General features: G+C 42.9%; 2 protein-coding genes across 5 annotated transcripts; one reads left to right on the forward strand and one right to left on the reverse strand.

Moving 5' to 3' along the window:
* Nucleotides 1-722: 722 nt before the first annotated feature.
* LOC121784707 (protein ROOT PRIMORDIUM DEFECTIVE 1-like) lies at nucleotides 723-7,378 on the forward strand. Of its 4 annotated transcripts, XM_042182921.1 has the most exons (3): nucleotides 723-2,053; nucleotides 2,173-2,237; nucleotides 6,981-7,378. In XM_042182921.1, the coding sequence occupies exon 1, from the start codon at nucleotides 763-765 to the stop codon at nucleotides 1,939-1,941; it is 1,179 nt and encodes a 392-aa protein (XP_042038855.1). In that variant the 5' UTR covers nucleotides 723-762; the 3' UTR covers nucleotides 1,942-2,053; nucleotides 2,173-2,237; nucleotides 6,981-7,378. The 4 variants fall into 4 exon arrangements, with proteins under 4 accessions (XP_042038855.1, XP_042038852.1, XP_042038853.1 ...); XM_042182918.1 differs by having other exon boundaries at nucleotides 723-2,237; XM_042182919.1 differs by lacking the exon at nucleotides 2,173-2,237.
* Nucleotides 7,379-7,567: 189 nt separating this feature from the next.
* On the reverse strand, nucleotides 7,568-19,165 carry LOC121784706 (probable metal-nicotianamine transporter YSL7). The gene is made up of 6 exons (XM_042182916.1): nucleotides 18,502-19,165; nucleotides 9,550-9,713; nucleotides 9,352-9,449; nucleotides 9,138-9,272; nucleotides 8,874-9,063; nucleotides 7,568-8,783 (listed from the first exon to the last, which is right to left on the reverse strand). The coding sequence occupies exons 1-6, from the start codon at nucleotides 18,902-18,904 to the stop codon at nucleotides 7,677-7,679; spliced, it is 2,097 nt and encodes a 698-aa protein (XP_042038850.1). The 5' UTR covers nucleotides 18,905-19,165; the 3' UTR covers nucleotides 7,568-7,676.
* Nucleotides 19,166-22,338: the final 3,173 nt, after the last annotated feature.

Raw genomic sequence — 22,338 nt, forward strand, 5'->3', positions numbered from 1 at the left:
CTTATCTGATTCCAGAAGTTGAAGACGACACTGAATACTTAGTTTCGCTGGTTTTGGGTTTTGATGGTGTTAGGATTGATGCAGTGCCTATGACAACATTTTTTTTGGATGTATTTCGACACTGTGGGTGGTTAAATGTTCAGGACCAATTCGAAGTAGAAAATGAATATGAAGGACTACTTTGTCTTATAATTTATTGTCCATTTATTGCCTCAATTTGATACCAGTTTAACATAGATTATTGTCTCGTTGTCGACGAAGAAACAATCACATAATTGTTAACTTGTCACAACTACGCATAATGTATCAAACCAAAAACCACTAGAAAATATTTTGGCTGTAAGTTTGCACTGGATGTGGTTAAATGTTCATGACCAATTGGAAGTAGATAATGAATATGAAGGACCACTTTATCCTGTAATTTGTTGTCCATTTATTTTACTTATTTAACATTTACATGTAATTCAAAAAATATTTAAAAAAATTCAAAATTTGCTACAGTAATAAAAATCGGCTAATCGGGTCAAATTTTCGCTAATTGGACGGAACTGTCAAAAAAGGACCTAAACGATAGCGTTTTCGTATGTTTTGGATTCGATTTTCAAAAATTGAATGTTCTTGACCAAAATCGTGAATGAGTTGTCTGTTTAGGACCAAAATAGTGCTTTATTTTTAAATGATTATTTTATAATCTTTAGTATTTTTACAACTGTTTACAATACATTTATTTACCACAACGTTAAACCCAGAAAATCCCCGGCGATGGCGACTCAATTCTTCAAGAAACTCCGCCCCTCCGCCGCCCTCTTCTCCTCTCCCAGCCGCACGAAAACTACCTTTGCCCAATACGTGGCTTCAAGAGCTCGAGACCCGACCTTCGAGAAGCTAATGGAGAGATACAAGAACCTCCTTCGAGTCATCTCCATACAAGATCTCATCCTCTCCTCCAACTCATCCCCGCCCGCCGTCTCCCTCGACTTCATCAGCCGCCTCTCCCAGCGCATCCACCTCAACCGCGGCGCCGCCGTCTTCCTCCGCAGGTACCCCCACATCTTCCACATTTTCAACCACCCCGACAAGCTCCAGCCCTTCTGCTCCCTCACTCCTGCCGCCCTCCAAATCGTCCGCCAAGAATCGGAGGCCATCGAGAAAACTCTACCGCTCTCCATTACCCGATTAGTCAAGATTTTATCCATGTCCCTCACAAAAAAATTACCTCTTCGGGCGATCTTCAAGGTCTGGAAGGAATTGGGGCTGCCCGATGACTTCGAGGACTCCATAATTTCAAGAAATCCCGAGGTTTTCGCATTGGAAGATGGAAATGAAATCAATACTCATTATTTGGTTCTGAAAGACAGCGATGAATTTCGGGAATGTTTGGTTCCTGCGGTGGAGAATTCGAGAATGACAGAGTGTTGTAGAGAGGAATGCAGCGTGGATAGGACTGAGCTGCAGTATAGTTTCAAGCAGGGGTTTCCGCCGGGAATGCGGCTAGGGAAGAATTTTAAGGCCAAAGTTAAGGAATGGCAGAGGTTTCCCTACATTGGTCCGTATGAGGAGATGACTGCCAAGGAGAATAGGAGGAGTAAGAATGGTGTGATGAGGATGGAGAAGCGGGCGGTGGGGGTGGTGCACGAGTTCTTGAGCTTGACTGTGGAGAAGATGGTGGAGGTGGAGAAGATAAGCCACTTTAGGCAGTGGTTTGGGATTGAATTGAATGTGAGGGATTTGTTCCTTGACCATCCCGGGATGTTCTATTTGTCTACCAAAGGGAAGGTACATTCTGTGTTTTTGAGAGAGGCATATATGAGGGGGTGCTTGATTGAGCCTAACCCGGTTTATGAGGCTCGGAGGAAGCTTCTTGGTCTTGTTGCTTTGGGGCGGCGGGGGTTGGATAGGTCGTGGAGTGTGGTTGAGAATGAAGAGAAGAGGAATGTATAGTGATTGAGGTGAATAGCATTGGTTGATGCTGTTCACGTGCTATGGAACTATGAACTTGGATTGCCACTTTACATTTGCAATGGAAGTGACTTGGCTAATCTTAGACAGAGTGGTAGATAATGCATTAACCCTTTCTATCTTACACATATAGAATCTCATTCATACTCTTACTAGTGAGGCCTAATGGATGGCATTGGTCTGTGTCTATGTTTTTTTTGGCATTGTAAATAGGATGCTACTGCTTGCTAAATCAGAACGCTCCTTCGTAATATTTATTTAGATTCATGCACCAATAGGTAATACTCTATTGTTGCAAACTTGATACATGTAAAGAATATGTTTTTTATGTAGCATATGAATCACTCTGTTGCATATGAACTTTTGAGACTTAAAACAACTTGAATTGTCAATGAGTTTGATCAAGCATTCTCTTTTGGACCTATGAAAGAAGCGGGAAAGCCACTCTTTGGAATTTACAGCATCTAGAGGTCTCCAAACCGAACCAGCCCGGAACCGTCACCGGCGGTTCCGAACCGAAACCGGAACCGTCGGCGGCGGTTCCAACCGGGACCGGAACCGCCCGAACCGCCGGGCCGGTTCAGGTTCACAAAAATTGAAGAACCGTAACCGGCGGTTCCGAACCGCCGGTCTCGCCGGAACCGCCGGTTCGGCAGTTCCCGACACCTCCCGACACCTTTTCAGGCCTACGTCCTAGCCTTTTCAGAAACCGCTCCCCCGGCCCCCGGTTTGGTCAGAAACCGTTGACGGAAACCGCCGGTTTCGGCCGAAAAACCGGCGGTTCCAACGGTAATTTCAAAATTTTGAATTTTTAAAATCGACGAAAACCGCCGGTTTCCACCGAAAACCGGCGGTTCCGGCGGAAAACCGGCGGTTCGGCCGTTTTTTCAATTTTTTTTAATCACAATTTTCCCCTATAAATACCCCCCTCCTCTTCATTTCTACTCACCCCATTCTTGTGTTAATAAGAATTTCTCTCTCAATCTCAATTTCTCTATTCTCCATCCTCATTCTCTCAAGTTGTTTACGTTATTTGCGCTCATACTTTACTCTCACGTTGTTCACGTTATCATCTTCACGACTTTAAATTTCCATAAATATTTATATTATGTCTTCATCTCGTCGTGGTGGTGATCGGGGCAAGGGAATTGCCCAAGATCAAAGTCAAAGTGATACTCGTCGTCGACGTGCCCCTTCTAGAGCACAAGTTGCGGAGGAGGTGGGAAGGCTAGCCGCTCTTCGAGCTCAAGTAAGTTATAAGATGTTTTAATTTTTTGTTAATTCATTTTTATTAAATTCATAATTTCATTTTTTACGTGTTTTATTTTTGTGTTAGTATTTTTACTTAGTTGTATAATTTTCGTAGGAGGAAGAAGATCGAAATGCGGCCTTGTTACTTGCCCTCGGCGACGACGACCCACAAGGGGGGCATTCACATTCGGCTTCGCGTTTCGAGTACGATGTGAATCTATCGTCGGACGAAGGCGATGATGGATCGCATCAATTCCCCCTTCTAGCACCGGCCAAGTTGGCAACAATGATGAGGAGGAGGCCGATCCTCCTCCTTCCGCAGGACGACAAAAGAAAAAGATGCCTCCCAAATTGAAATCCGAGATTTTCACCAAACATTTCAAGAAGGTCCCGGTGGTAATTTCAAATCCTAATGATCCGACCACTACCGGGGAGACAAGTGAGTTCAAAGCATATTGCAACTATTGCGATAAAGTCTATCCATTTGTTATCGGTGGGGGATATGGTACTCTCCATCGCCATTTGAAGTCAAAACACCCCGTGGAATATGGGCATACTAAGTCCCAAAGCCAAATAAACTTCCCCGCCGGCTCATCGTCTCAAACAGGTACTCCGCTATTTAAATATGATCCGAAAAATGTTACCGATGCTATGGTAAGATGGGCGGCAATGAAACATTTGCCGTTCAATTTTTTTAATGACAAAAAATATGAAGTTATTATGCAAACCGCTTTTAATGTTGCTACAAAGAGAATTCCCCCTCTACTGCTCAAAGATCTAACAACCGTCAGTTTTTTGACAAAAAACGAGAGGTTGGAAAATTCCTCTCCACCTTGGGGCACAAAGTTAATATTTGCTCCAATGTGTGGACGGATTCTTTCCAACGAAATTCTTACATGAGAATTTCATGTCATTTTATAGACAATAGTTGGTCTTTAAATAAACGTTTAATTGGTTTTAGACAATTTCCTTCCCCACACACCGCACAAGCAATTGCATATTTAATTATTCAAGTTTTGAATGAGTATGAGTTATGCAACAAGATATTTTCGGTTGGTTTTGATAACGCAACCGCTAACACCGCAAGTATATCCGATTTAATTGCGGCTTGCTCCCCGGTGATAAGTGGTAAGTATTTTCACCAACGTTGTATTTGTCATATTTTAAACTTATGTGTACAAGATGCTTTGTCTTTGTGGCAAAGACATATTCAACCTATTACTACAGCTGTATCCTTGATCCACTGGAAGCCTCAAATTGGCAAGGCGTGGAAGAAGTATTGTCATTCAAAGAAAATAAGGTACACAACTTTTACTTTAGACGTGTCTACTAGATGGAACTCCACATATGATATGTTGCAATCTACATTGGAGCATATAGAATATTTAGTTGATTTTTATAGAACTTACCCTGTTGATGATTTATATCTAACATCTTCTTGTTGGGATCAAAGCATGAGCTTGTTTAAGTTATTCAAAGGTTTTCGAAATGCCACTATTGAGTTATCGGGTGTGTATTATTGCACATCCGTTCGTGTTTTAGAACATTGCATGATCATATCACTTGGTTTTAAAACTGCAATGAAAAATTCCACAAACAATCTTGAGTTAATGTGTGTTTTATATTATATGGTTGAAAAATGACTCAAGTATTTCAACGAGATCCCCACGGTTTTTTTGTTTGCCAAAGTTTTGGATCCAAAGTAGAAACTAGTTGGTACTTTCAAAATTTTAGAATTTTATTACAACAATTTGGCTTCTATTGATCTTGAACCATTCCGAGCTTTGCAAACTGACGAGGACGACGACAACTACATAAACCTAGCCCAAACATTCCAAATAAACATCCCCCACCTCCCAAGCCCCCAAAGAAGTTTTGAGTTCGACTTGCGGGCTCTCTTTCACGATTACGAAGCCAAGTACAACCGTACCCACCAAGTGAGACCTAGACCCCCCCGTCAAACACATAACTTTGGCTTCTTCCAAGTTGATGACCCCGACGCCCAATCCCAATTGGCGGACCTATACGGCTTCAGCAGCGGAGAAAGGACGGCAAATTCGACAAGTGAGTTAGACTTATATTTTGACTCACACTTTTCATTCAATGAGGAAGAAGGAGGTCCCGTTCCCCAACAAATCGACGTCCTAGATTGGTGGGGATCACACGAGAAAGATTTTCCCATCCTTGCATCAATGGCCAAGGAGATCTTTTCGGTTCCGGCTTCCACTGTCGCCGTCGAGTCCGCCTTTAGTGTTGGAGGCAACGTCTTGGACGACCGAAGAAGTAGACTCACCGGGCAAAACATGGAAGCCACCATGTTACTTGATGATTGGTGCTCCGCCGAAATTAGAGACCAAGAACCGGATTGAGACAATCAAGTAGTACAACCTGACCAAGACTACTTCCCCGACGAAGAAGAGTAGGCGCCAATTCTTCCGATCAAGCCAAATAGGTAAGCAAGGTAAGAGAACTACGTGGACTTTGATTCCAAAATGCAATTGAGCATTGAGGATACGTAGGCATCTCAACTTAAATTTCAACTTAAATTTTAAATTCAAGTTTAAATTTAAGTTGAGCTCAAGTCCTTTTCCTTTATTTCTTTTTTCTCCCCTTTGTTTCGAATATGTAATTTTGTGAATTGTAATCAAGACTTTAAGTCTTTTGTAATTTATAATTTTGAAGTTGTAATTTCTAATTTTTACGTTGTAATTTGTAAATTTTAAGTTGTAATTTGTAATTTTAAAGTTGTAATTTGTAATTTTGAAGTTGTAATTTGTATCAATAAAATTGCATTTGTACATCGCTTTATTCTAATTTTATTTATGCAAATATATTTACATTTTTTACTTGAATTACAAATTTACAAAAAAAAAAATTAAACGAACCGCCGAACCGGCCGAACCGGATTTGCACCGACGGTTCCGCGGTTCACGCGAACCGGCGGTTCACGGTTCACGAACCGGAACCGCCGAACCTTGGCCGGGCCGGTTCAGGTTCCATCATTTCTCGAACCGGAACCGGCGGTTCCGAACCGTGAACCTCCGGTTTCCGAACCGTGGTGACGTCTAACAGCATCCAAAGATTTTGATGTATCTTAACCTTGTCAATTGACACTTAGTAGGAGTATCTGCTTATTATTTGAAATCCCAATCTTCATACATCGTTGGTTCCTCCAGTAGAATTCATCAAACAAAAGTAGCGCATATTTATTGGGGTAATGTTTGGATAAGCTAAGATCATCCACAATAGAAATAGCCCAGCAATAGCCCAGCCACTGCCACATCATCAGCATTAAAAATCCTTCTGCTACATCATCAAAACAAGCAAATAGCCCAGCAATAGCCCAGCCATAGCCTAGCCACATAATATCCACATCACTATTAACAAATATATACAAAATGAAATAATTAACAATCACACAATATACGAAATTTAATTTACGAGACATATACGGGAAAAGTTTAATAATAATATTAAAATTTAATTTACGAGACATATACGCGAATGAAAATGACGAGCAAAGCGCGTATATATAGTGTTTCGGGAAAAAAAAAATTAAATTTCGCGCTAGGCGGTGTGCTGGGCGATCCGGGTGCTGCAATAGCGCCGAGCGGACCGCCCAGCGCACCGCGACCGCCCAGCGCTGCGCGGTTTCTCTCTCCATTCGCCCGCTGGGCGACTGCAATAGACCGCCCAGCGCCGGCGCTCGGCTGGGCGGCATTGTGGATGGTCTAACACAAGCTAGTTTTCAACTGTCGAATTTTATGCAGGCACTGCTGAGCTCTCTATAGGACTGCATCAGTCTTGCACCTCTTCTTCATGCCTCCTCCGACCAAAGTGACTTCTTTTCTCTTGTTTGTGGTGGATGACTCTGCATCAATCAAAATGATTGAGGTTTGGCTACGAAGGATTTCATAGAAAGCAAAAGAGGGTGGAATGTTTCAGAAAAGATGGAAATGGTGGTGTGTTTGAGCATAAAGTCTTGTGAGTCCTCCAATTCTGAGATGAAAGCTCTAAGGTTTGAACTTGTTTGGGTGCTGATACTCCAATATTTCCACTTCTTCTTTTGCTTGCTGTATCAAACTCTCCATTGTGAAGAAGCATGCAGGTAGTGATGGATTGATTATCCTGAAAAAAGGACATTAATGGAAAAGTTGATTTTGTCTGCCTTCTCAATCTCCAAAGCACTTTGGAAGTGATGCTTGTATTTAAACAGGAAATGAAAAAGGTGAGGGACTAAAGCCCAAACAGTACCTATTTTTGGGCTGTCTTGTTTTTATTTTTCCCAATTGTGACTTGTGCTATGAAAAAACATGAGAAACAACAATGTTTGGTACAAGTATAACATTTGAGTGAGTTACTTAAGCAAATTATATGCTTATCTATATATACATTTCCAAAAACAAGAAACACTACGATTGTGTAAAGTGTAAACAGATCGATGAAACCTCAAAACAAACACATCCTTAGCTACCACCCAAGAACTTGTCAACCCTTGTGTTCGCTTTTCTCGACAGAAACTTCATGCAAATAGGCGGCTTCACGCCGAACAAAGCCAGCAGCGAGCTCGGCAGCGTCCATATCCCATCTCCGCATATCAGTCCAGAAGCCACCGCGGGCCCAAACGCATCCGCTTTCGCCTTGTCGATCGTCTCCCAGACAAAAAGAATCAAGCTCCCAACACACATATCGATGGTGAAATATGCCCCGAGATAGAACGGGATCGCCATAGCCATAGGAATGGGAATGAACCTCGCCCATCTCGGCCCCAATGCGTCCCGGATAGCATTGATCACAACCGCCCCAGCGAAGAACACGTAGCACAACGTGAGGCAGTTCTTGGGCAGGGACGAAGTTCCGTCCACCCCCAAGATCGCTATGTTGCGGTAGATGGCTGCATAAGGCGCTGGATACTGCGATCCACTCACCCCGAGATCATCAAAGGCCTTGTAGAAGAGCCAGAACACGCACGGTGAGATCACGCAGCCCATAGCAGTACCAATTATCTGGCTCACGAACATAGACCGTGGAGACGCTAGGGTCATGTACCCGGTCTTGAAGTCCTGTGTCAGGTCTGAGGCAGTCGACACGATGTTCATCATCACACCACACGCAGCCAGCCCAGCCAGAACACCCCCGTGAGAAGCTCCAACCCACGCACCGATAACAAATATCGCCAACTTCCCATAAGTCGAAGCCAGCGACCAATCAGTGAGGCCCATTCCGTAGGCATTGCAGAAGCCTAGTGCCGGTGCGAATATGTACATCACCACAATGTAGTGCCATTTTAGAGGGGGGAAGATGTGAGGAATAATAATAGTAGATATTACTGCAATTGTGATGTAGCTAGCAATGGCAGCCCAAGTAGGGATTTGGTCCTTGTGAAAAAGTTGGATTCTACGCTGATCATCGTACGATAGAGTAGGAGGTGCGTGGGTGTTGCCACCTACCGGGAGGGCTTGAGCTGCACTTTTGTTGCGTAGTTGGTGGTACAACCCGAATAAGGTCCGACCTAGGACCTTAACGAAGTTGTAGAGGCCGTCGCCAAGAATCATGGCTATGGCAATGAAGACCTAAACAACGGAACCAAACTTCGACAAATGAGCACTCAATTGATCGAATATAGTTAGACATCAAACAAAATACTAGGATATATGAATTACCCTGTAACCTTGCAAGCCATGAAGGCTGCTGGGTAGATAGTCTGCAGAGTACCAGTCGCCCTTCCGGTTGTTAATGAGCGGCCACATAATGCCCCACGACAGGATAGAACCAACCAGCAGCGATACGTTGATTAGATACGGACATATCATACCGACACCAACATATGTTGCAGAGAAATCAAAGTAGAACCTGACAGTATGCAATACAATCATGTTACACTACATAGCCTTTTGAATACACGCCAAGCAAAGGAGGAAACTCACTTGTTATCATAAGCTTTAAGGCCAAATGTAGGGAAATTCACGAATCCGCAACCATCCGCTGCAGTGAAAAACCACTGGAAGAAACCCCAGAGGAAGCTGAACGAGAAGAATTTCCCCAAAGTTCTTACTTGTTTCCTGAACCACGCTAAACATATTAGGTAACCGTTCGAGGGCGATAAATATATACGAGGCAGAATATGAAAAATCGACTAACTTAGCTAGCTTGGCTCCCTGAGGAGTGTGAAAGCTGTTGATGAGATGAGCAGTAGCAGTACCACTTGGATAAGTGAGTTTGAAATCAATAATCATTATCTGAATCAATACAAAAAACAAAGTTACTCGAAACACCACAATTTTATTTTCATTTAAGTTGGTAGAGGCAGATGAGAATTCGAACTCCACAAATGCATACCTTCCGAAGAGGTACAACAGCGAAGAGTCCCAAAAAGCTAACGACGAATAGGAAGCCAATCATCCATGAAAGTTGAGGATTCTTAATATTCTGAGGGTTATTATCTTCAGTAGTTTGTTTTGCGATAACTTGACTCATACCAAAAAGGTAGCTTCCAAAGCCTCCTGAATATTTTGATCAGTTTGTGTTAAGCCAGAAATTCTACTAGTATATAACTGTAATAAGAGTTTCCTAGTTTTCTTGCAAGTGATCGAGTAACATGTTGTGAACACAGTCCAGTTGCTTCAGTCCAAATTCTTCAAGATGAGAAACAATTATATATGATGAATAAATAAACTAAAATAGCACTCTTAAACTTTGAAGGTAAATATTCACTACAAAAAAATCACACAATTTAATAGTAGGATTAGTGATCCATCGAATCTTAGTCTGGCATTGTTTGTAATAAATTATTCCTATTACGACGAAAGGGCAGCATCAAAGCCCTTATATCTTAGTGACAGTTTGATTTGGCGTAATCAAATAAGACAGCGCAAAGACTTAAATTAGGATCAAGTTGTATAACACAAGTCACGCAACAAGTAATGGTAGAATCTCGTGACAAGTCACAAATCCCACTTGAATTAGCCAACTTGCATCAACATTTAATAATATAGAATCTCACATGCCAGCCAATTGTACAAGTCAAATAAAATTCACAGTAAACTTATGAAATGGAATACAATGTTATAAAAGTCATAAGTCAAACATTAATTAATTGATTCAATAAACGTCATTTTAATTGCAGAAACCTATAAACCCAAAGACATGTGATGTGAGCTCTACTGGACTAATTTGAAGACATGACAGCAATAAAGGGACACACTCCCAGTTTTTCCACATTCTAGAAAAAAAATTTCTCCCTTTCCCCAAAAGCTATTATCCTTAAATATTATCCATGAGAAAATAGGATTTATTGATAAAATAAAATCAGTGGTCCAAAATTTAGACTCCCATTATTATGGGTTTGGTCCATCCCACCGCACGCCTACTTCTTGAAAGATGATACTACTATTAATAATACTTAAAAGATGAGATATTTTTGCGTCCAAAATTTTGGTATGTGATCAATAAAGAAAATCCTACTACCTACCAAAATTATACCAACATTAGTGCAATGTTTAATCAGGATTCATTCACCAAAAAAAAAAAGTGCTACACTTGACACCCAACAACATGCTTGCATGACTTTGTATACTGATGGGGTGCGTACTAAACAAACGGACTAAACAAGCCCAACAGCAGTGACGGCCCATCAGCCCAAAGCCCAAGGAAGAGTATGAGTTCGGCATTACCAAAGCAGTTCGGTCTCAGTAAGAGTTCGGCCTCAGCCTACAGCTCGGCAAAAGCCAACCAATCAAGCTCTGCTCTTAGGTCGGCATCAAGCTCTACTCTCAGATCGGCAACCAAAGCAGTTCGGTCTCAGTTTTCGACCGAACAAGGAGTTAGTGGACCCATGCAGGATTTCCACGACTTCCAACATACCCACTACCACGTGGCGTCAACTCAGGCCACGATCTTAGGCCATGACCTACACGACCTCCACGACCTAGAGTGATGATGTAAGCCACGATCTTAGTTCAATGTATAAATAGAACTTAGATCTGATAGAAAGGGGTTAGAAGCTCTCTAGAGAAATAATCATATAGCAAGTCTGTGTTGTAAGCTGTAATTCGCAGATCAAGCAATACAAACCTGCCCCCATTTCTCCCCGTGGACGTAGATTTACCTCAGTAAATCGAACCACGTAAAATTCTCTGTGTCGTGATCTGTATTTTCCTGCATTTACTAACATCAACAATTCGCGGATTCATCACTGGCGCCGTCTGTGGGAAACAGAGAACCAAATTTGTGATAAAGCGAATTTTTGACCATTTTTTCAACCCAAAAAATGCATACCAGATCGCAGAGTACCCGTATTCCTGCCCGTGAGAACCAGGAGGAAGCCAATCCACCCCATAGGTCTGGAAAACAGCCTAGGGATAAATCCACCACCAGTTCTCATGGCGGAGGAACAAGCCGCTCCAAAAGCCGTCACACCGAGTCTTCCCAGCAGCCCGATTTGAACGAGGCTGTCAAGCTGTTTTTGGCTGAAAAGCAGGAGGAATTCTTAACCTTCCTGCAGAGAAGCCAAAAGCAGCCGGAGGCGAAAACGGCGGATTCTCCCTCTCCCTCCATACGAGACAGTCACTACCGCAGTAGTGTCATGTCTTCCAGAAGAAAGAATCCTCGGTGCCGGAATCACAGGAGAACTCCATCTCCTCCATACCGAAGAAATGTCGGGTTCGCCATGTACGGAGCATTGAGGACTCCGTTCTCGGACGATATTACCCGAACTTCCCTACCACAGAACTACCGAACTCCGTCGATAACCTATGACGGACTCGTGGATCCTCATGATTTCTTGGGACGCTATCAATATAACATGGCGAACCAGGGTCTCAACGAGGTCCACATGTGCAAGCTGTTTCCCGAACTGCTTATCGGGAACGCAAGAAGGTGGTTCGATAGCCTCCCCCAAGGCAGCATTAGATCCTACCGAGATCTAATGGATGCTTTCCACAGGAGGTTCTTTCAGAAAGCGGAAGCCCGGATTACTTCGGCTCAGCTGCTTTCTATACGTCAAGGTCGCGACGAAAAGATCAGCGACTTCCTGACGAGATTCCATAAGGAATGCCTACAAGTAGATAATCTCAATGATCTACTTGTCATTTCGGCATTCCAAAATGGAATCCTGCCCGGAGCTCTCTACAGAAAGCTCGTGGAATGCAGTCCGCAAACAGCTCAAGAGATGTGGGACATTGCGGACAAGTTTTCTCGTGCCGATGAGGCAGACCGTCGAAAACGGTCTTTAGACAGCTCATCTAGAGAAGACAAAAAGAAGCCCGATCATAGCGATCAGAGGCTTCCTCGCCGAACACCTTCCCCACCAAAGGAGAGATAGCGGTCATCCGAGGTGATCGAAAAAAGAGCAAGTGTGTTCGCATATTGCGCTTAAAAGTGCCGAGCAATCAGTTCGGCACCATCAAGCATAGCAATCACAGCAGCCGGAGTCAGAGGCAGGCGGAATGACCGAAGTCACACCGGAGCCGAACTCGATGGTGTACGGCACTGAAGCCGTGATTCCGGTTTAGATTGGCATACCCAGTCCCCGAACTCAATTTCTCCTTAGAAATGAATGGTGACGGACTGAGAGCCGAACTAGATCTTGCCGAAGAAAGAAGAGAATTGGCCTGCATAAAAGCAGCCAAGTACAAGGAGCAAGTAGCCCGGTATTACAACCAAAGGGTGAAGAAGCTGCAATTTCAAGTGGGAGATCTCGTCTTGAGAAACAACGAAGTAAGCCGAGCAGAAAAGCTGGGCGAACTCGAACCCACATGGGAAGGTCCATATCGGGTGTCAGAAGTCCTCGGCAAAGGGTCTTACAAATTGACTCACGTGTCAAGAGCACAAGTACCCCGAACATGGTACGTTTCCAACCTCAAAAAGTTCCATTTGTAAGAGACAGTCCGGTCAATGTGCTTTCTTTGGTTTGCTTGGTCTTTATTTGTCTCTGTGCGTTTTGTCTGTGTGTTTTGTCTGTCTCGGTGCGTGTCGTCTCTTACAAATGTTACTGAGGTATCTTGTTCTTCGAAGGCTGATCCCCTTCTTAGAACATATATAAGCCAACGATTGTGAGTCAAAGCTTCTACAGAAGATACAAGACCACAATTCAGCTTAAACAAGCAGTTCGTCTGAAACGAGCTGCAATAAGCCAACGATTGTGAGTCAAAGCTTCTACAGAAGATACAAGACCACAATTCAGCTTAAACAAGCAGTTCGTCTGAAACGAGCTGCAATAAGCCAACGATTGTGAAGTCCAAGCTTCTAAAGAAGATACAAGACCACAATTCAGCTTAAACAAGCAGTTCGTCTGAAACGAGCTGCAATAAGCCAACGATTGTGAAGTCCAAGCTTCTAAAGAGGATACAAGACCACAATTCGGCTTAAAAATCAAGCACTTCGTCTGAAACGAACTGCAACGAAAGTCCGATTCTCGCGATAAAACTTGCCTGAATTAGGACAAGGGAAAGTCCGATCCACGCGATAAACCTCGCCGAATTAGGACGACCAAGTTCGGTCAAAGAAGTTTACCTCATAAGACCAAGGACGACCATGTCTAGTCAAAGAGGTTTACTGCATAAGACCACTTCGGTTAACTGGGAAAGTCCGATCCACGCGATAAAACTCGCCGAATTAGGACAAGGGAAAGTTCGATCCCGGCGACAAAAATCGCCAAATTAGAACACAAACCAAGTCCGGTCAAAGATGTTTATGTCATCAGACCAAAGACGAGTCCGGTCAAAGATGTTTATTTCATCAGACCAAAGACGAGTCCGGTCAAAGATGTCTATGTCATCAGACCAAAGACGAGTCCGGTCAAAGATGTTTATTTCATCAGACCAAAGACGAGTCCGGTCAAAGATGTTTATTTCATCAGACCAAAGACGAGTCCGGTCAAAGATGTTTATTTCATCAGACCCAAGACGAGTCCGGTCAAAGATGTTTATTTCATCAGACCAAAGACGAGTCCGGTCAAAGATGTTTATTTCATCAGACCAAAGACGAGTCCGGTCAAAGATGTTTATTTCATCAGACCCAAGACGAGTCCGGTCAAAGATGTTTATTTCATCAGACCAAAGACGAGTCCGGTCAAAGATGTTTATTTCATCAGACCAAAGACGAGTCCGGTCAAAGATGTTTATTTCATCAGACCAAAGACGAGTCCGGTCAAAGATGTTTATTTCATCAGACCAAAGACGAGTCCGGTCAAAGATGTTTATTTCATCAGATCAAGGACCAAGTCCGGTCAAAGAAGTTTACTTCATAAGACCGAGGACAAGTACGATGAAATTTTTCGCTAAGCTGTAAATACAGTGTTAGAAGCGAAAACAAAATTTCATTTTTCAAAACTTGTTCGGCACACAACTCCGCTACCCTACGAGATGGCGTTACGCTATTACAAAGGACTATTCTACTGTCCAGGGTTGCTAAAGTTGAGCCATCTATTCACAAAATCCTCGTGAAGCTGAGTTCGGGCGTTCCAGGCAGCCGCAGAATAAGCAGGTCGACGAGATGCTCTAATCGACCTGCCACCTCTTCTCTGAGCCCGGGAAGCCCTAGCACCTCGGCGGCGAAGGGTCTCTTCACGAAGCATTTGCCGATCTTGCTCACTCATAACCACAGCTCTTCTGCGAACTTCAGCCCGTCCTTGACTTGACGTCTCCGGTTGTCCCTGAGTTCGTTGCTGACTTGGAGTAGGGTTTTGAGCAAGTGAATCAGAGGTTTGAGCTGGAGTACTAGCATCTGTTGGCGGGAAATGCCGGAGGAATCTCTCAATTGAGGGACGCCGGGCAAGAACTATGTCGTACCGAGAGGCCCAGCGCCGCAATGATGTCACGACTTGTTGGCAAGCCGAGCTCTCCAGCGCATTGTTCCTCCGAAGTACATTATATTCCTCCCACAGTTCGTCAACTCGACTCTGAACATCTGATATGGTCATTCCCCCGCGCACACGGATGTAATCCTCGTACGCAGTCCTCTCAGCAATGGTCGTGTTCAGCTCGGCCTCCAGATCATTCTTATCGGACTCTAAGTCCTTATTATCGGCCTCCAGCTTCACTAAACGAGCCAGAAGCTCGTCATTCTTCGTCTGATCGGCTATAGCTCTTTTCTCAGCTTCGTCTAAAGCCGAAGAGTACAGCCGTTTCCAGTGAAGTATCTCCATCTCCTTGAGTACAAAGCAGCTACGTCAGTTCGGCATTTCAGCTTACCGAGCAGGTAGTAAACCACAACAGGAGTAAGAGAGTACGAAAGGCTAAACGAAGACACAAGAGCAGAAAGAAGAATTTTTTCATTCATAAGAAAAAAATTTTTCTATACAAGGAGGGCTTCAAGGCCATTTTACATAAAGGAAGAAACTAAACTAAGAGAAGGGAGACGAAATCATACTTCGCTAGCCTCGTCTCCGCCTTCTCGGTGAGGTTCAGCTTCCTTCTCCTTATCTGCTTCAGCTTCAGCCTCTGCCTCCTTGCTCTCCCCAGCCTGTTCGGCGCCACCGTAGCCGATCTGCTGCGCCTCCTGATCGGCCTGCTTATCGCCGGCCTCCAGCTCCAGCGGCTCGGCCTCACCCTCTCCGTTGTAAGTCGAAGCGGGTGAAACGGGTCCCACGGAGGCAAAGATAGCCTCCAGGTTCTCGTCCCGATCAGCTCGACAACTTCGGACTCGGTCTGCAGAAAGCAGGACCGAGGATGAAGCGAGCTCCTCAAGGAGCGGCAGATTCTGAAGCCGAGCTGCTATCTCTCGGCTGTACAGAGGCAGCACGACGTCGGCCCCCTGCTCGCCCTTATCGGCAATTAGCCTTACCAGACTACCGACAAAAGCCGAGAACTGGCTGCTCAAAAAGAGTTTCTCCGTGTAAACACGGAGAGCCTCCCCCTGGGCAACCACGGCGGCAGCACCACTCCGTTTCGTCTGCTCTCGCTGGATGACGAGCTGGTTTTTGGCAAACTGAGCTTCATCCTGGGCCGAAATCCTAGCAGCTCTGGCTTTCTCAAAGTTTGCCTCAGCCTGCTCGGCCCGGTGACAAGCAGCCGCCAATTTCCTCTGCATCTCAGCATAGTCGTTGGACGCTTTGGAGAGTTCGACGGCGACGAGCTTGGAGAGCATGTCGTTCCTCTGAAAATGGATAAAGAAAAAAGTCAACAGAGGGCACCAAAAATACAGGACAGAAGCAAAGCCAAAGAATCAAGAAGACAATTCACCTCGGCAAAGTCCGTGGGCCATAAAAATGGCTCACAGATATGCTCCGAAGGAGGCGCCAAGACCATGTCTTTCTCTGGCGCTCTCGGGGGTTTCTGGGTCTTCCCCTTCCTATTTGCCGAAGTCGACTCCGGCTTCTTTGGACCCGAAGAAGTCTTTTGCCTCTTCGGATTCTTCTCGGCATCAGGCGCCGAGCTGGTAGCCTTCTCTCTCTCCGGCTCCTTGGACTCCGAAGATTTTCGGGTAGCCTTGTTCAGCATGTACACTGCCAAAAAGCAAGAAAGCAAGGTTAGTTTTCTTCGTTAAAGCAGTAGAGCATAAAGATAAAGAGAAATCCTCACCCTCGGCCTCTTCGTCCGAAGACGAGATGTCGAACACGACGTCGCCCTTGACGAGCTCAGACTCCGTGTATTGTTTCCTAACTATGGGAATCTTGTTGAGCTCGCCATCGAGCTCGTCCAACGGTTCAGGCCGAGGATGACGGATAACGGACTTCGGCCCTCTCCAGGGAAAACTAGGAGCCGCAGTCCTGTTATAAAAAAAGAAGCGATTTTGCCATTTCGGCCATTTGGTTTTACAAAAGGCCCTAAAAGGCTGTAAAGGGACCAAGTAAAACCAAGATCCCTTCCTTTTAAACTGGAAAAAATTAAGGATTGCCCTCAGAGACAGATCCTTATCTAGCCTACGCAGTTCGGCAGCAAAAGCCGATAAGTGCCTCCAAGAGTTCGGAGTCACCTGACCTAAAGGGAGTTGAAAAAAATCTAGCAACTCTACAAAGGCAAGGGGAAGGGGGAAACGAAGCCCGCATTCTAAGCTGGCTTCGTAGACGGTGGCGTAACCTTCCGGCGGCGAGTCCGCCCTATAAAGGTCGTCGGGAATCGCAACCTTCCCCCCAGGAAAAGAGTATTTTTCGTGAAGGGATATCACAGTATCCTTACTCAAGATACTGTGAAAATACTCTACGGTCTTCTCCCCGGATTCTTTCCGGCTAGAAGACCCCTTACCCCCTTCACCACCGCTACCAGACTCAGACGAAGAAGAAGCAGACATGGTCCTTACTCTTTGCAAAATCTGAGGAAATTTTTGAAAGCGGAAGAAAATCTTTTTCGCAAAGGAGATAAGAGTGCAGAAGAAGCAGTCGCAAAAGTGCTTCAATGATGAAGAAGGGAGGTATTTATCAGATTCGGCGAAGATTTCAAAATCGTCGCACCGTTTCGAATCCCACCTTTTCAGGATTCAACGGCCGGATTTTACTGTCGCATTTAATGCAGCCACATGCAAGGCACGTCCCCTGACGTCAGCCTCCCCCGTACCTTTATCCAGAATGCCGAAGTGACTCGCTTCGCCGAAGTGATTCACTTCGTCTTTCGGGGGGGGTAGTGATGGGGTGCGTACTAAACAAACGGACTAAACAAGCCCAACAGCAGTGACGGCCCATCAGCCCAAAGCCCAAGGAAGAGTATGAGTTCGGCATTACCAAAGCAGTTCGGTCTCAGTAAGAGTTCGGCCTCAGCCTACAGCTCGGCAAAAGCCAACCAATCAAGCTCTGCTCTTAGGTCGGCATCAAGCTCTACTCTCAGATCGGCAACCAAAGCAGTTCGGTCTCAGTTTTCGACCGAACAAGGAGTTAGTGGACCCATGCAGGATTTCCACGACTTCCAACATACCCACTACCACGTGGCGTCAACTCAGGCCACGATCTTAGGCCATGACCTACACGACCTCCACGACCTAGAGTGATGATGTAAGCCACGATCTTAGTTCAATGTATAAATAGAACTTAGATCTGATAGAAAGGGGTTAGAAGCTCTCTAGAGAAATAATCATATAGCAAGTCTGTGTTGTAAGCTGTAATTCGCAGATCAAGCAATACAAACCTGCCCCCATTTCTCCCCGTGGACGTAGATTTACCTCAGTAAATCGAACCACGTAAAATTCTCTGTGTCGTGATCTGTATTTTCCTGCATTTACTAACATCAACAATTCGCGGATTCATCATATACTAAATTGGATCTTCAAACATGCTAAGTAATGTAAACTAGTTAAGAATTCCAGAGTGTCAACAACACACAATTATATTACTGCGTGTGAGAGAGAGAGAGAGATATGGACCGCTGAAGGCGATGCCTGAGGAGGCGACGACGCAAGTCTGAATGACGGTGTTCTCCTGCCTGGTAAACGGCTGCTTGAGAAAGCCGTATTTCTGGAGGAATATGGTCCACGTCTTGACGAAGAAGAATCCAAGGAGGCCGGCGGAGACGTTGAGCGAAGGGATGATCCCGGTCGTCAGATTCAGCTTCATCACGATGAAGGTGAAGAGAATTGCGAGAATGAAGCTGACCACGAAGGCCCTCAGCGTCAGCTGCCTCTGCCACGACGGCACCTCCTTGCTCTCGAAAATCCTCTCCACCGACTCATCCTCGCCCCGCTCTTGCTGCTGCGGCGCCGCGATGCTCCTCTCGGCCTCGGCCTCCTCCCCGTCGGTCTTTTTCTTCACGCTCGACGACCGATCCATAAGGAATTCTTTTGATGCTTTTGGAATATTGAGTCTGGGTTTAAATTTAAAAGAAAGAGAGATAGAGGAGGAGAAGGGAAGTATGTCAATGTGAACGCATGCTCTAAATATAAATCGTCAATGTATGCTGTCTATATTTCATTTTGCGGATTTCGTATTCCAGACCAAGATTGTTAGTGCCAGAACCGATGCTACCTAATTTGTCCATATTAACCTTCACCATTTCTCAATAATGGCTTCTCTCTTGCTACTTAATATTAAGTCCACTTCATATATAAGAGTTTTTTTATGCGCGTAATTAAATAGTATATTGTATCTATAAGATTTCATTACATCTATTTTTATGTAATTTTAGTTAGTCACCAAAAAAATAAACTATTTTGCATTTATAGTCTTGTTAATTGAGTCGTTATTTCATTTCGGGGCGTTCTTATATAAATAATAAGTTATTTATATTTTTGTGAAAGTATTTTTTTCATATTCTTGTTTTATTCTCTCTTCTACTTTATTCTTCGTCCACTCAAAACACTAAACATTTAGTACTACTTCTTAATTAATGTATAAAAAAGAAACGACTCAATTAACAAGAAATGAAGACACTATCTACATTTAAAGAGTGACACGTTCTCTACTAAAAAACCAACCTTATTTATTTAAAATGTGTAGTATCCAATAGTGATTATTTTTACTAGACGAATGAAGTACAAATTTATAGTACCGAGTATGTATTTTGCAAGAAATTGATTACTAAAATTGAATTTACTAAATGTTCCAAGTATTTGGTAAGTATCATTTCAGATTCATATAAATTTTATGCTATAAGTTTACTCTACAATTGAAATGCTACATAATCTTCATCTGGTGGTTTCTATGGTTCTGTATTTCAATCTCTTAAGTTCCTCATTTCTTTGTGTAGTGGATGGCTACATATGAAATAACAACAATGTAGTCAAAAGTGAAAGTGTATTGGATTTGGATAATCCAAATGCGTACATTATTGGTTAAAGTTTAAATGCGTAAGAATATGGTACTATTATTGGAGTATAATTTTTCAAAGTTTAAATGCGTAAGAATATGGTACTATTATTGGAGTATAATTTTTCAAAGTTTAAATGCGTAAGAATATGGTACTATTATTGGAGTATAATTTTTCAAAGATGCATGTGATACATATTACACTTGGTCCAAATATCATAATCGTGCATCTTATATACTAGTACTCACTTCGTCCCATAGAAATAGGCTGAATTTCCCTTTTAGTCCGTTCCATAGAAATAGTTCATATCAGTTTATGAAAACTTTTTCCCCTTCTCCTTTTACTTTATTGTTTATGGGTCCTACAATCTACTACACTATTTCATCATGTACTTTTTCTTCTTCCATCTTACTTTACCAATTATATATTAAAACATGTGTCATGTCTAATTAGCCTATTTCTATAGGATGGAAGGAGTATGAAAACATGCATATACTTGGATTAGATTAGAATATTGAATTATAATTGATTATAGTTAAACTTTAATTTATTAATACAGACAAAAGAAAATAAGTTCAGAGGTTCAAAGCTTGTGGTGCTATTAGTGTATAGTATATATATCGGGTTTTGATATATGCAAATTCATTCTTAATACAAAAATACAGAACCAAGCATACGAGGGCATTTGTAGGTCATTGTTAGCTTATTTTTAGGTCATTATAATAAGGATGACATAAAATGATCTTAACATGACTTCAAACTCGAATTTTATAATATGACCTAAAACTGTTTTATAATAAACCTCCGTATTTTTGTTTAATTATTGACCATTAGATTGTCAAATATTTGGGCTGGATTTTGTATTGTGATAAATTTTTGTATTTCCTATATATCATTTGTAGAGAAAGATGATTATAAGAACGTTTAAAACGCAGAACTATTTTTTCATCAGATAAAATAATATTAGTACGTATGTTTAACAGATATTTTCTAGCTTTTTCTGTGATTGAACTGTGTTAGGATTCGACAAATCATTGAAAACAAATAGCACAACAAGTAAGTTGGATTGATATAATAAAATGCTTAACGTGTAATATTAAATATGAATCTAGATATGTTTCTTGTCCATAATTATCGGCTGCTTAACATTATACAGTGACAAGAATTCCTTAGGTATTCAATTAATAAATAATTTTTTGATCTTATTATTGGTGGAATAATTTCAGAAATTAAAACTGGATTTGGTAATTGGAACTCAAAGGTAATATTTGATGTCATCAAATCTTCGAAAATTAACTAGGGTTTGTGGATTTCACTAATTGACCGGGTATTGGGATCTAACCGGCTCTGTTTTGGTGTGGGCCTTTAGTGTTGTAATACATGGGCCACCAGGTCTGGCATCGAAATCTATTGGTACTTGCTGCTGAACTGCCAATTTTGTATTGGACCACTAGTCTTGGACTTTAATTGATGGAGTAGTATTTATTGCTGCTGAAAAGAAGAAGACGGCGCATTTAGACCTGCTCAAACCGGTAGTTCGGGACTGGTGCGTCGGTTCTGAATTGCCAGACGGTTCGGTGGTTCCTACGGTTCGGTTCAGGTTCAACATTTTGAGAAATTAGAACCGGCGGTTCAAAGTAGGTTTCCAACCTAGGATATAGGCTTTTCAGGCATTGCAGGTGTATGGGTGCAGGAAACCGGTGGTTTTCCTTCAGAAACTGGCGGTTTTGGTCAGAAACCATAGACTTAGAACCGCCGGTTCCGTCGGTAAACCGGCCGAAATTTCAAATTTCAGTTTTTTTAAAATCAGATTTCTTCCAATCTTTCTCCTATAAATACCCCATTCTCCATCATTTCTACTCACCTCATTCTTGTGTTAATAAAGATTTCTCTTCTCAATTTCTCTATTCTCTATCCTCATTTTCTCTAATTTGCTCAAGTTGTTTACTAGAGTACTTTACTTGTTTATTGTTTAAGACTTCAAGTCTTTTGTAAATCTTAATCGCCGCCTGAACCGACGGTTACGGGCCGTGAACCAGGACCGCCGAACACCTTGCCAGGCCAGTTCCAAACCGGAACCGACGATTTTTGAAACGTGAGCAGGTCTAAGCGCATTACTTTGCTTTGGTACGCAATAACGAGGTACTCCTTCCTTCATAGTTACTTCATACTCCTTTCGTCCACGATTAATCTAACCTTTTTGACTTGAAGCGAGTTTTACAAAATACTTCATCCGTCCACGAAAAAATAGACAAGATTGTGATTGACACATGTTTTAATGTATAATTGGTAAAGTAAGAGAGAGGGAGGGAAAATGTAGTGAAATGAGTGTTATTGGATTGTGAGGTCCACATTTAGAATGATGTGTAGGGTTAGTATTGGTTGAAAACTTTCCTTTTTGAACTTAGTCTATTTTTTGTGGACAGAGGGAGTATAATGTAAGTGGATTAAAAAAATT

This window comes from Salvia splendens, chromosome 21 (assembly GCF_004379255.2).
Source record: "Salvia splendens isolate huo1 chromosome 21, SspV2, whole genome shotgun sequence".
Lineage (NCBI taxonomy): Eukaryota > Viridiplantae > Streptophyta > Magnoliopsida > Lamiales > Lamiaceae > Salvia > Salvia splendens.

Coding starts and splice junctions, on each gene's coding strand:
- LOC121784706 (XM_042182916.1), bottom strand. CDS start 18,904: ATGGATCGGTCGTCGAGCGTGAAGAAAAAGACCGACGGGGAGGAGGCC. Junction 9,273..9,351: donor CAGGGAGCCAAGCTAGCTAA/GTTAGTCGATTT, acceptor AGCGTGGTTCAG/GAAACAAGTAAGAACTTTGG. Junction 8,784..8,873: donor ATGGCTTGCAAGGTTACAGG/GTAATTCATATA, acceptor TCCGTTGTTTAG/GTCTTCATTGCCATAGCCAT.
- LOC121784707 (XM_042182918.1), top strand. CDS start 763: ATGGCGACTCAATTCTTCAAGAAACTCCGCCCCTCCGCCGCCCTCTTC.